The sequence below is a fragment of the Pangasianodon hypophthalmus genome, chromosome 4, assembly GCF_027358585.1.
Source record: "Pangasianodon hypophthalmus isolate fPanHyp1 chromosome 4, fPanHyp1.pri, whole genome shotgun sequence".
Classification (NCBI taxonomy): domain Eukaryota; kingdom Metazoa; phylum Chordata; class Actinopteri; order Siluriformes; family Pangasiidae; genus Pangasianodon; species Pangasianodon hypophthalmus.
The window spans coordinates 15,311,934-15,324,419 of NC_069713.1; the positions used below are offsets into that span (position 1 = coordinate 15,311,934).

Sequence of the window (12,486 nt, forward strand, 5' to 3'; positions counted from 1 at the left end):
CTTGATAATGTATTCATTCTAACCCAAACCCTAACTCTATGTGCCAAGTTAACGCCTGTGACAATGGTCAGAAAAATACCTAAAATACTGTGCCACATGCACATACTCCAAACCATGATATTATGGCAGAAACATTTCTCGACTCATGTATAACTGTTTCATACTTGGATTTTCTAATAATAGAGTACAAGTGATTCATTGCAATGGGGTATTTATAACAAGAATTGAGACCAAACACAAACAGTAATGACTAATCAAAATAACGCATTTAGTCAATAATCAGGTCTAAGCAATTCAAACAACAAATTTCCAGTCCTGGCCAGTTTAAACAACAAGAGATTACTTAGTAGACAACCAAAACAGATGACCCTAACCCTAACCCTAGATGATTTTAACAAGACAACTTGCAAAATATCAGAATACAATGGTCTTGGCATAGGAACTGGCAGAGGAAATTTTTTTGTGATTTTTGTCCTATTTTCTTTTTTACTCAGTACACACCATGGTTATGAGGTTTTGAATGGTCAACCCCTGCAGACAGAAGGAAAGGTCACACAAGTGCAATTTCAGAGTCATGCTTCATTGGCCAAGTACATTTGTGTATACAAGGAATTTGATTGTTGAGTTCTTCGAAGAAGGAACTTGGTTGTTGAATTCTCACTAGGCTTGTAGACATTACAATAAATGACAAAGACAAGGACACAAACAACATTGTCACTTTAAGTAAAAGAAAACAAGGCAAGCCTTGTTTTCCTGGGCCACCACTGACTTCATAGGATTTGTCACACAAGTGTCAGTGGCATTTAAGCAAAGGTGAGGCAGTCATTCATGTAGGGTCTAAAAGATATATCATTTTTATTAGAAGTCCTTCATGCCACAGTACATCCTCACACCCCTTCAATAAATAAGCTATTTGCTACAACAATATTTCAAGCATGGACACACCCTTATGAAATGACACAACTTTAACTAACCTACCTCCACTCTCAGCAGCTGTCAGTAAATGACACGGAAGTCGGGTACTTGTGAACAAACTCAGCAGATACATGCTAATCATTTACTGCTTTTGCTAACTAATGTTATCTACATTGAAATGTGACTAACATTAGATGGCTAGCTAGCTACCTGCAGAACATACATTCATGTAAGTAAATAACATAATGGTTGAGATAAATACGGCCAGTATGTAGCTACAAGTGTCTAAGTGTCAACGCATTCATGCCACATTACATCCTTGCACCCCTTCATTTATTAGCTTCAATAATATTATTAGTTTCAATAATATTTGAAGCAAAGACACAACTTACCTCTTACCTTCATGAAATGACTAGCTAACTTGCCTCTCTCTCTGCAGCTAGCCCAAAAATGACCTAGAGTTGGGCCAGTTTACCACTTTTTCCATCCATTTTCTGTATCGATAATCCTACACAGGGTCATGGGAGCCTGGAGCCCATCCTAGGGAACTTGGGGCACAAGGCGGGGGACACCCTCAACGGGGTGCCAACCTATCACAGGGCACAATCACACACACATTCTCACACTATGGACAATTTAGAGATTCCGATCAGCCTACAACAAATGCCTTTGGACTGGGGGAGCAAACTCCCGATGCACAGGGAGAACTTGCAAACTCTGCACATACAGGGCAGAGGCAGGATTCGAACCCCCAACCCTGGAGGTACGAGGCAAACATGCTAAGCACTAAGCCACCATGCTTGGCTGAGGTGGCCTAGTTTACAAATCTCTCAGAATGACCCTGGTATCACTCACTGCTTGCTGGCTAAGGGTAGCTAGATTGAAATTCATCAAGCTTGACTCCTCTCACATGCACATTGTCTAATCACATATGGAAAGAAATTATTCCTTTACCTGGAGGTTCAGACATAGATTGGTCTGAAACACTTGCTGGAGGGAAAGAGTTAAAATATGGTTACCTTAGCACACAGGGGTGGTGATTACGTTTTAACACTCTGTTCCAGGCTCTGGAGGGGAATAGGTACTTGGGGGAACAGCTCCTGTGGTAGGTTGAACTTACTCAGCTGTTGCAGGAAATATATCCTCTGCTGGGCCTTTTTGACAATTTTAGTCAATGTTGGCTTCCCATTTCGGGTCCTGAGAGATGGTGGGAATGTAAGCGCACTCAAAAACAATCTGATGTGTTGGTGAACTGGTGCTTGTGTGTCCAAAAACACTCCAGTCGGCACAGTCAAAACACGCCTGTAGTCTGTCTTTACCTTCCCTGGTACATTTCTTTGTAGTGCTATAGTTTCTGTCTGTATGCTGGAATAAGGTGGACCAGGCAGTGATCAAAGTGTCCCAAACCAGCACAGGGAACAAAGTGATAGGCATCCTTTAAATAGTATAGTAGCGGTGCATTGTATTGTATTTTTTGACAGTTTGCGACTGAGATGTGCTCTGTTCAAAGGCACAAAAATAATGACAACAGAGTCTGGGTGTTTTTGCTCCACAGTCATGGTTATCTCATCAGCCAGGTGGAGCAGAGCCTCACATGGCCTGAGGTGGAATACAGACTACAACAATAATAATTGAACGAAATCCTGCAGTGAATTAAATGGTTTGCAGTTTATGAAGAAGGATTTCAGGTATTGGCAACAATACTTCTTCTACACCGTGACACTGGTACCAAACTTCATTAATATAGAAACAGATTCCACCGCCCTGAGTACAGCGTTAAAAGTGTTACAAACCACTCTTGGAGGTGAAATCCAGGTAAACACAGTGCACTGTCTGGAGTGGTGGCACTGAGGTACATTTCAGTGAAACAAAGAGCAGCAGAGAGTGAAAAGTCTTTACAGGTACTTCTGAGCAGCAGTAACTCTTTTGTTGCTAAGCAATCTGAAATTAGCCAGATATATGCTGGGCAGCAGAACATGAAAGCCACTGTGTCTGAGCCACTCCCTTCACACATCAATATTTTCTGCACAGACTTACAGCTTCTCCGATTAGAATGTGTAGTCTTATGCAGGTAGCAGTAAGTCACAAGGATTTTCCATCAATTAAATTTCATTAAAGTAACAGGGTACCACGATCCTGCTCAACATTAGACAACAATCCAAAGTTTATTTACTTTTCTGTTAATTCTAATGTTGTAATTGTTTAATTCTAATAGGCGGTATTCAGAGTTGAGTTAAGTGCATGTAGCGAGGATTAAACATCGAAATTGCGCACACTGGTTTTTCAGACATCAGACATAACTATAGACTAGCACTATTCTTTGTTATGTGTGAATTATGCATGCAGTTTGGAGTTTGCTGAAAAAAGATACGTGTTTTAGTTATGCAGGATTCAGCAGTATTAATTCCAACCTTGGAGGCCTGAACTACACTATTGTGATTTGCATAATCTGAATGCCACACTCAGAAAATCAACTTAAGCATGTATGTAACCCATCTCTGAATACACATAACTTTCCCCATGTAAAATATTGATGTAACTTTTGGATTTAAGCCCCTAACTTAAGTCACCAACTCATAATATGGCCCAATGTGTGTAACTGCTCAAAGATTGTTTCGAGATCTAGATATATAATATTTATCATAAATAATTTAATTGTTTTTAAGAAACAGAATAACCAATCAATCATTTTCTTGTTTTTTTCCAGGCATACTCATGGCTTCAGAAAGAAATGGGGCCAGAAACAGATCCTGTCATCATTGTTCGCTTCATTGGTTCCTCCGACCTCTCTACAGACCTCCGCAACCTCCTCCAAAGTATTTGTGAGCAGATTGCCATAAACTATCACTGCTTAATCCACTACCTACCAAACAAGATTGAAGAGATGAGGGAATTGTTGATTAACCTTCTGGGAGAGTCATCCTTCCATCGACCCCTAGTGATCATACTGGATTCCTTGGAACAGCTGTCAGAAGCAGATGAGGCACGTAAGCTCTGGTGGTTGCCTATCCACCTTCCTTGTACAGTCCGCATTGTGGTATCGACTTTGCCTAACAAACATGGGATACTACAGAAATTACGTTGCCTGATTCATGATGAGGATTGCTATGTAGAATTGACACAAAGAGACCGTAAGGCATGTAGCCAGACACTAAAACAGCAACTTCTGAGTGTCAAACGAAAAGTAACCTCAGGCCAACAAATATATGTAAATGAAGCCCTGGCTAAATGTACACTGCCCATGTTTGTCAACCTTATCTATCGTGAGGTGGTACACTGGCGCTCACACAAAGATGTTGATGAAAAGTCCCTTTGCTCAACAGTACATGAGAGTATAGAACATCTCTTTATTTCCATTGAAAATAAGCTGGGGTCCCACTTTGTCTTTCGTGCATTGGGATACATTACAATGGCACGTGTAGGGTTGACGGAGGTGGAACTGGAGGATATACTATCTTTGGACAATAGTGTACTTGGAGACATCATGGTCAGCTCAAATCTAAAGAGTCCACTGCGAATCTCCTATGATCTCATTGCTCAACTAAGAGAAGAGCTAGAGGGTTACTTGGTGGAGCGTCAGGTTCGGAACGTAACCCTGATGGTGTGGGCAAACAGGCATCTGCATCTCATTGCACAAAAGCTGTATCTCAGTAATGAAGAAGATGTGCATCAAATGCACAGCCTTTTAGCTGAGTATTTTCTTGGGGTATGGGCAGGTGGTAGAAAGAAGATTTTCCACTGTGACAACAATCACTTTGCCTCATTAAACATCTCTCAGCATCGGAACCCTCACAACCAACAAAGCCTTCGTGGCCATGACAAAGCCTCTGCTGACAAGCATTCTTATGACCGGCAAACACCAGAACAACCTTGGGTGTTCCAGTGCAACTTACTTGAGCCAGATATCTTCTTTGTCAATCACAGAAAAATGACAGAACTGTTGTTTCATTTGACAAGGAGTGGGCGGACAGATGACCTCATGTATGGTGTCATCATGAACTTCAGTTGGCTGTATACAATGATAAAGATTGGACAATTTGACAAGGCCTTGTCAGACATTGACTTGGCGTACAGCTACTCACAGGAAAAGGAGCTCAAGTTCCTTGCTAGCACACTACGAAGTATAAAGGTCAAAGTAATCAAGAACCCTGCCTCACTATCTGCTGAGCTTCAGCAAAGACTTCTTCCTGTGGTCACATCACTTCCCAAACTCCGACATCTCTTACTAGAGTGTGACAAGGATGGACCCAAATACTGCTCCATAGTGCCACTCCACTCTTCCATGGATGTTACATACAGTCCTGAGAGACTACCGCTGTGCTCTAGTTATATGCAGATTGTTGAGATTCTACCTACCCTGGCTCCCAACATTGTAATTGCAGCTCTTGAGGATGGCTCAGTCAGTACATGGGATGTAGAGAGCAGACAGTTGCTGAGACAGATCGACACAGCAAGGTCAGTTGTGCTTGGTGTCAGGCTCACCACAGATGAGAAGTACCTTGTTGTTGCCACTACAAAAAACACACTACTAATTTATGACAACCATAAATCCTGTTTGTTGTCAGAGGTGGAGGTAAAAGGCTCAAAGCACTGTGGCATCACAGGTGGGGTGGCATTCATTAATGGATTTACCTTATCCAGCCCCCATGCCTTAGCTTGGCTGGAGGCTAGTAAAGATGTCAATGTGATTGACTTGCAGTATGGTTGGCCCCTATACCAGTTCCATTGCTGGTACGAAGTAACCTGTGTTGAATGCTCCCCAGATGGGATGTATGCTTTCTGTGGGCAATATTTAAACACCACCACTATATTCCACCTAGGAAGTGGGGATAAGCTTGCAACAGTGACCTCTGAGTTTTCTGGTGGATTTGTGAAGTCCATCCTGGTTCTAGACACAATCCATCAAATGGTGATGATTGACAATGAAGGTAGTCTTTCTGTCTGGAACACCAAAGATATCACAAATCCCAGGCTTATGGAGGACTATGACTGCCGAGGGGATGATAGTGAGGTGGTAGGTATAGAATTATCTGAGGATCAGAAATCAGTACTTATTTGCAAAGCCAGAAGCATTGAGGTGCTTGACACCAAGCTTTGGAAGATGGTAGAGAAGTTTAAGGCCAAACGTAGTGAGAGATTTGTGGCTGCTGTTCTGTCAAAGAATGGCCAAAGTATTGTAGCATCAATGGAAAATACTTCATCCATATTTGTGTGGAGAAGAGACAGTGGGCAGTGCATGGCTAGTTTAATAGAGATATCAGGAGCCATCGTCAAGTTGATCAAGTCAACACACCATAACTTGCTTTTGTCCGTAGCCAGCAGTGGGGTTCTCTCAGTTTGGGATATTGATATTATTACAGCAATGTCAAACATTGACAAAACAGGGAAACGGATCCAAAGTGTACAGCTATCAGGCAGGGAAGACTTTGTCTACACAATGGATGGGTCTGAAGCCATCCATAAGTGGAACTTCAGCACAGGTTTCATTGAGATGGTGTTTAAACATGAAGGCCTTGTGGAGAACTGTGTTCTCACCACATCTGGTGACCTTATGGTGACATCTGATGACAAATGTAGCCAATACATCTGGCAGACTGCCACAGGTGAAAATATCTTCCGGATCAATGGCCAAAAAATATCCCAACTTCTCATCACCCATAATGACCAATTTGTCGTTTCTCTCTGTGAACAAAATGCCTCACGTGTCTGGAGGCTTGCTACTGGACACAAAGTGTGCAACATCCTGGTAACCCTCCAGCATGCTCTCATCACCACAGCCAACACTTTCCTGGTTGGTACAACTAAAAACAAGCTGTTGGCTGTCAGCTTGTGGTCCGGCAGTGTATCCAAGAAGTTTGTCTGTGATGATGGGATCACAATCATAAATTTTAAGCTAATTCCAGACAGTCCAGACTATGTTGTCTTCATCACCTCCACAGAGACTGTTTTCATATGGAGTGTAGCTGATGAGTCTGTCTGCAGAAGGGTGCAACTGCCAAGCAACTTCTTGAAGAACTTGGAAGACTTCCAAATCTCACCAAATGGAAAGTTGGGAATTGTATCTAAAGGAGATGACAACATTAATGTTCTAGATCTACACAGTGGTAAACTGCGCTTAGTCCATGCTGCAGGCATAATATGGAGGCAAAAGTTATCAAGAGATGGACGGTACTTGGTCTACATTTGTTTCCGAAATTGTGATGAGGACGATGATGCAGGTGTGGTTTCTAGTTTAATTGTCATGCGACTTGCTGATGGAAAAAGTATTGGTACCTGTTCTCTCTACAAGACACCAACCTACTTGTGCCTATCACAACGAGCACTCAACATTATTATTGGCTTTGAGGATGGCAGTATTGGGACCTACACAGTTGTGGACCGGGTGGATGCAGCCCTCAAAATCAAGATTGCCACCTCTAACAGCCGGCAGATTGTTAACAATGCCTCACAGAAAATACGACCCAAGTGCAGCACCAATGCCTTCAAGACCATTGCTGATTGCATGTGGAGGGAGTCAACTGAAGTTTTCTCTCGAGATAGCCCCATCAATGTCTCCGACAGTGGGGAGCCTGAAACAACAACACCAACAAAAAAGACGGAGTTACTGCAATGAGAATTCTTCAGGAAGTTAGTGGTATAGATGAATGGGACCAGATTTGGATGCAGTTGATTCTTGTTTACAGCAACCTTGTGATTCAGTTGCACAAATCAGTCCTCTGGGTACTACACAGTTGATACTGGCCAATTACTATCACGCTGCAGTTGTATTTAGTCAGGTCACCTTCATCCTGTTGTCCCTCATTTGGTGACTTGTCATACTATCTGTTACATACATCTTTGATATATTACAAATACATCGTTTTATTCAAAACAAGCCATAATATTACTTTATACAGAAACATAGAAATGGTATATATTTGTAGCCATAACACATATATGCTTTTTTCTTTTCTTTTTTTTTTTTTTTTTTTTTTTATATAAATGTTCGTCATCTCAGTTTCTTAATCTCCTCTGGAACTGTTTCAAAGATTCAACTTGTGTATGTGTGTACATATCTATTTTGGCTGCTGCAATTTGTGCAACTCCTTAACAAAGTTATGTTGTGCTTAATGCAATCAAAGAGAGTGCCTGGATTTTAAGAAATTTTCTTATAAACACTAATGATTAAAAAGATGCAGGGAATTTCTAAAACAAAACCTTGATATAGATATTCATAAATATAACAAACATGCTACAATAAACAAACAGTGAACATAAAATTTGATTCATTCAGAATTACCAGTCATCACAGCAGAATGATTTCAGGAAAATTATATATTATTAAGGATGTTTATATTATGTTAATGCATTTATTGTATCAAACTGAATAGAAGGATGGAATGGAAAATATCACTAGCTGAACCTCTTGCATATTGATAGTTGGAATATACTGTTACTGAGTATTTAACATCGTGTGTAGCATCTGACAAGGAGTATAAACGCCTTAAAAAGTGGTGTCATAAGTTATGCCAAGTTTTGTTTGTTGCTGTTTTTCATGTCACTAGTAAGGCATTGTGGGAACGCGTGATAGTAGAAAAAATAATATTTAGTATTTATGTTATAGATGACTTACATAAAAATGTATAGATATATGTATTTACAAACAAGGTTGTGACAAGCCAGTTTTAAGGGGTTGCACTTTATTTGGGACAGTTGTTTATCACAGCTGACATACAGTATATCAAGAATACAATGACACAAATATTCATCTACAAACTGTTGGTTGAGTATTGCGAATGAAGATTTTAATTTTACCTTTGGTTATGGGTATATTCTGGCATGCTCTATAAAATGATCAGCCATGCCCCATCACTCTCCTCCATAACTTCAAGGGCTATTCCGACAAATTGTATGTTTACTTCTGAAACTGTTGAGAAATATGCCCATTTACAAGTAATAACCTGTAGCATTATTCAGGGTTGACACATTTTACCCCTCAAAGTACAAATTTTCAAAACATTAGAAATATTATATATAGTGTGCCAAAGTTGTTCCTTTCTTGTATTACTTAATTTCTTTACAAATGAATTATGTTTTGTGATTTAATTGAGCACTATTCCTTATGGGTCTGTTGTACCACCCAGTGTGACTTACATTAACTGTCAAAGACAAAATGTATTACCTTTGCAAACAACCTTCGATAAGCCCATGTTGTACTGAAATCCCAGAATATATCTGAATGTGTCACTATGAAAGCAGAACGTGGCATATTGTATGTGATGTGACATGAATGACTTAATTATATACATGTTTGCAGAACATGGTGGCATACTGGCAATGAATGTGTTTATTGTATTGTTTGTATAGTCAGCACTGAAATCCCTGTTTAGAGATTTATATATTTTCATAAATGTTGTACTTACATTTTGTTACAAAGTTGTTTTAAAAAAAGGAAAAATTATGTCTGAAGCAATATGAAATAGTGTGTATGCCTTGTTTGTATGAAACATTTTAATGTAATAAAATGGTTCTCTTTTGCCTCTTAATTCAGTTGCTTTATTCTTGCCATATGTTCTACTAGCCTGTATAAAAGACTAATATATCAGAATACAAGTCACTCTATACTACATACTTCAATTCCAATTTCTTAATAATTGTCAAATCATGTTTATTCAATTTAGACTCCCATCACAGCACAAACAAAACTTGTGATATAATAGGATTTGATGGCAGTGCAATGAGCAGCCAACAAACATTCAGAATACTGGGCAGGTGCCACATTTCTTCAATATTATTACTCATACCCAAAGCACCTGGATTCCCTGCCTGCCTGACAGTTATACTAATGCACACACTTTCATAAACATACTGAAGTAAACAAGGTCTGGGCTTGGAGTAAGGCCTTTTGCTGACAGTCTATTCTCCATGGCCAATGTGGACCTGGGAGTAGCCCAACATGACCTGCCCAATATAAACAGCAGCTATAATGGACAATGCTTAAGAAGTCCCACCTATTAATATTAATAGCAACCATAATGCAAGAGGCCCAACAATATCTGCCTTTTATTATTAATAGTAACCATAATGTGAGAGGCCCAACAATATCTGCCTTTTATTATTAATTGCAAACATAATAGGAGAGGCCCAATAAGCACCGCCTATCATTATGATAACAACTATGTCTCAGCTCTATGAAAAGACTTTCCGCAAAGTCATCATAATGACACACATACTCTTTACTCTCCATGGAGACACTGATAGTAAATATTTAGGCATTATAGGCATTATATTTAGGCATATACTTTTATAACTAAATCATACTGTGGGCTTATCATTTATTTCCTTATTTAAACAGTTGTTGATAACTGAGCCACAGATTTTAAGTTACAAACTTTATCTCAATCTTTATCTTTAACAGAAATTATACTTTAGGCAGCTCCTTTCAAGTGCAAAAATCCCATTAGTGTAGCAATGTTAACCTTGAATCGAGTATTACAGATTAAGTCATTATATTATTATTTACTATAATTATTTGCAGTATGAGGCAAAAAAAAGTTGTGTGAAAGGTTGAGAGAGTTGTAATAATGCCAGTAAGACTAAACATACAGTTACTCATAAGGGGATAACCAGTAGAAAGACAAACATCCTCTTAGGTATGAGAGGCATTATGCCTTCATTTTTAAGCTTTTTTAATAAAAAAAAAATGACATCCATCATAGGTGAATGGATACACTTCCGATTTGTCAACAGTATTGCTTACAAAAACATAGCTTTTAGTATAGTATACTGTTTGTTATATTATATATACTGTATAGTATATATTAACTAATATATATATATATATATATATATATATATATATATATATATATATATATATATATATATATATATGTATGTATATAAAATTATTTTACTTGTATTTTGTTAAGAGTCAAATAATTATCTTCTCTAATATTTAGAATAATAAAGTCCAGTGAAAGAGCTGACACTATCATGCACATTAGTATTATAGTAACAGTTAAAGCACTGACGTTGGTTTAGGTGTGGTGCGTTTACCTACGGCGTTTACCAAGCCAGCCTTTTTTAAACTCAGTATGAGGAAGAACCCAAACATTTTAAGGCATTTGTTGGTTTTAATAATAGGTCATGTTTTTTCCACAACTACTTGCTCTGTAGCTGTGTCCTTTTTACAGTGGAATATTATTTTGTTCTTGGTGCAAGTGCAACCTGATCTGTTTTGATTCTCGTTCATAGTGTTGGCTGAGCTGACAAATTTAAAGATGAATAGATAAGTATCTAGGAAAACCTCATTCTTTCTAGAGTATGTATGTAGAATGCAAATAAAAAAGCAGCTTTATTTTAAAATTATTTATCTTTCCAGATACACACACATAGTCTAAGGTTCAAGGTATCTTGTTTCTTGGCTTTGTGCCAGCTCTTTGGTCATCATCCTTGAGTGTCACATGGATTGTATTACTGTGGAAAAAAACAGAAAAAATCATCTCAGATAACAAGTATGAGATTCCTCAAAGGCAAGCCAGGCATCAATCGTACTGCCACCAATGCCCCATGGGTACCCACTAAAAAGGAATCATGTTTAGGGGATTTCTGTGTTGAATATTCGACCAAGAGAACACACATCTGTGAAATTTAATCTGTACATTCAATCAAAAATAATTTTCATACATTTTAAGTCAGAAATAAAACACAAGAAGGCATGCTATGATTGGTGTAATCAGTGACAAGATGGTGTGATGTGGCTCAATGCAAAGAGGAGAAATGTTTTATTCTTCTTATATCACTGCAATTTGCAAGTGAATATAGTTTTTATTATTTAAGAAAGCATCATTTTTAATGTCACAACTTTATAGTTAGATTTAATGGTGTGGAACATCCACGAAACATTCCTGTTATCACTTACAGTATAGCAGCTATAAACCGTCGTTCCCTCACCAGCCACTTTGTCTTGTTAATAAGACAAAAGCAGACTTTCCTGTGGTGGAAAACTTACCGTTACAAAGTGCTGACACCTGAGACTCCTTCCGCGAAGTGTAAATAAACATCTCCCTACAGAAAGCTACACCATATGAGCTACTATGTGTTTTCCTTTCTTACATAACCACACGTTGTTTTAATGCATTTGTTATTAGATTCAGACTATGTGAGTGTCTGTCATACATGTCCCTGTGAATGAGCTGAATGAACTGTGAGCTATAGAACACATTAACACATTGATATAACCCTCTATATACTTTATATTTATATTATTATATTGATATAATTTCTCTTGCAATGGCACTACTCTCAGAGCATCTGTTATAGAAAATTAATAAATATTTTGTTACTAATCAGATTTGAGAATTCACCAGCACTGCAGTATAATATACAATGAGCCCTTTACTGAGTGAACATTTTGTAATCCTTTTATAAAGGATGATACTCTGCTATGAATAACACTAGCCTAAGGGTGGCATAGTTAAGAGGAACACAAATATCTTTTCCAATTATATCATCTAGTGATTCACACTGAATTGACACTGGAACACACACAATACACAGATATGGACCTATTTAAAATATTGCTTGAAT

The 12,486-nt window shown here is 38.5% G+C and overlaps 1 protein-coding gene across 2 annotated transcripts in view; it reads left to right on the top strand.

The window, feature by feature from the left end:
* LOC113540153 (NACHT and WD repeat domain-containing protein 2) overlaps positions 1–9,440 on the top strand; it is a 48,050-nt gene extending 38,610 nt beyond the window's left edge. For both annotated transcript variants that reach the window (XM_053233577.1, XM_026936433.3), the window contains exon 8: positions 3,623–9,440. In XM_053233577.1, the coding sequence (XP_053089552.1) occupies positions 3,623–7,528 (3,906 nt within the window). In that variant the 3' untranslated portion in view covers positions 7,529–9,440. The remainder of the gene's footprint in view (positions 1–3,622) is intronic.
* The last annotated feature ends 3,046 nt before the right edge of the window (positions 9,441–12,486 follow it).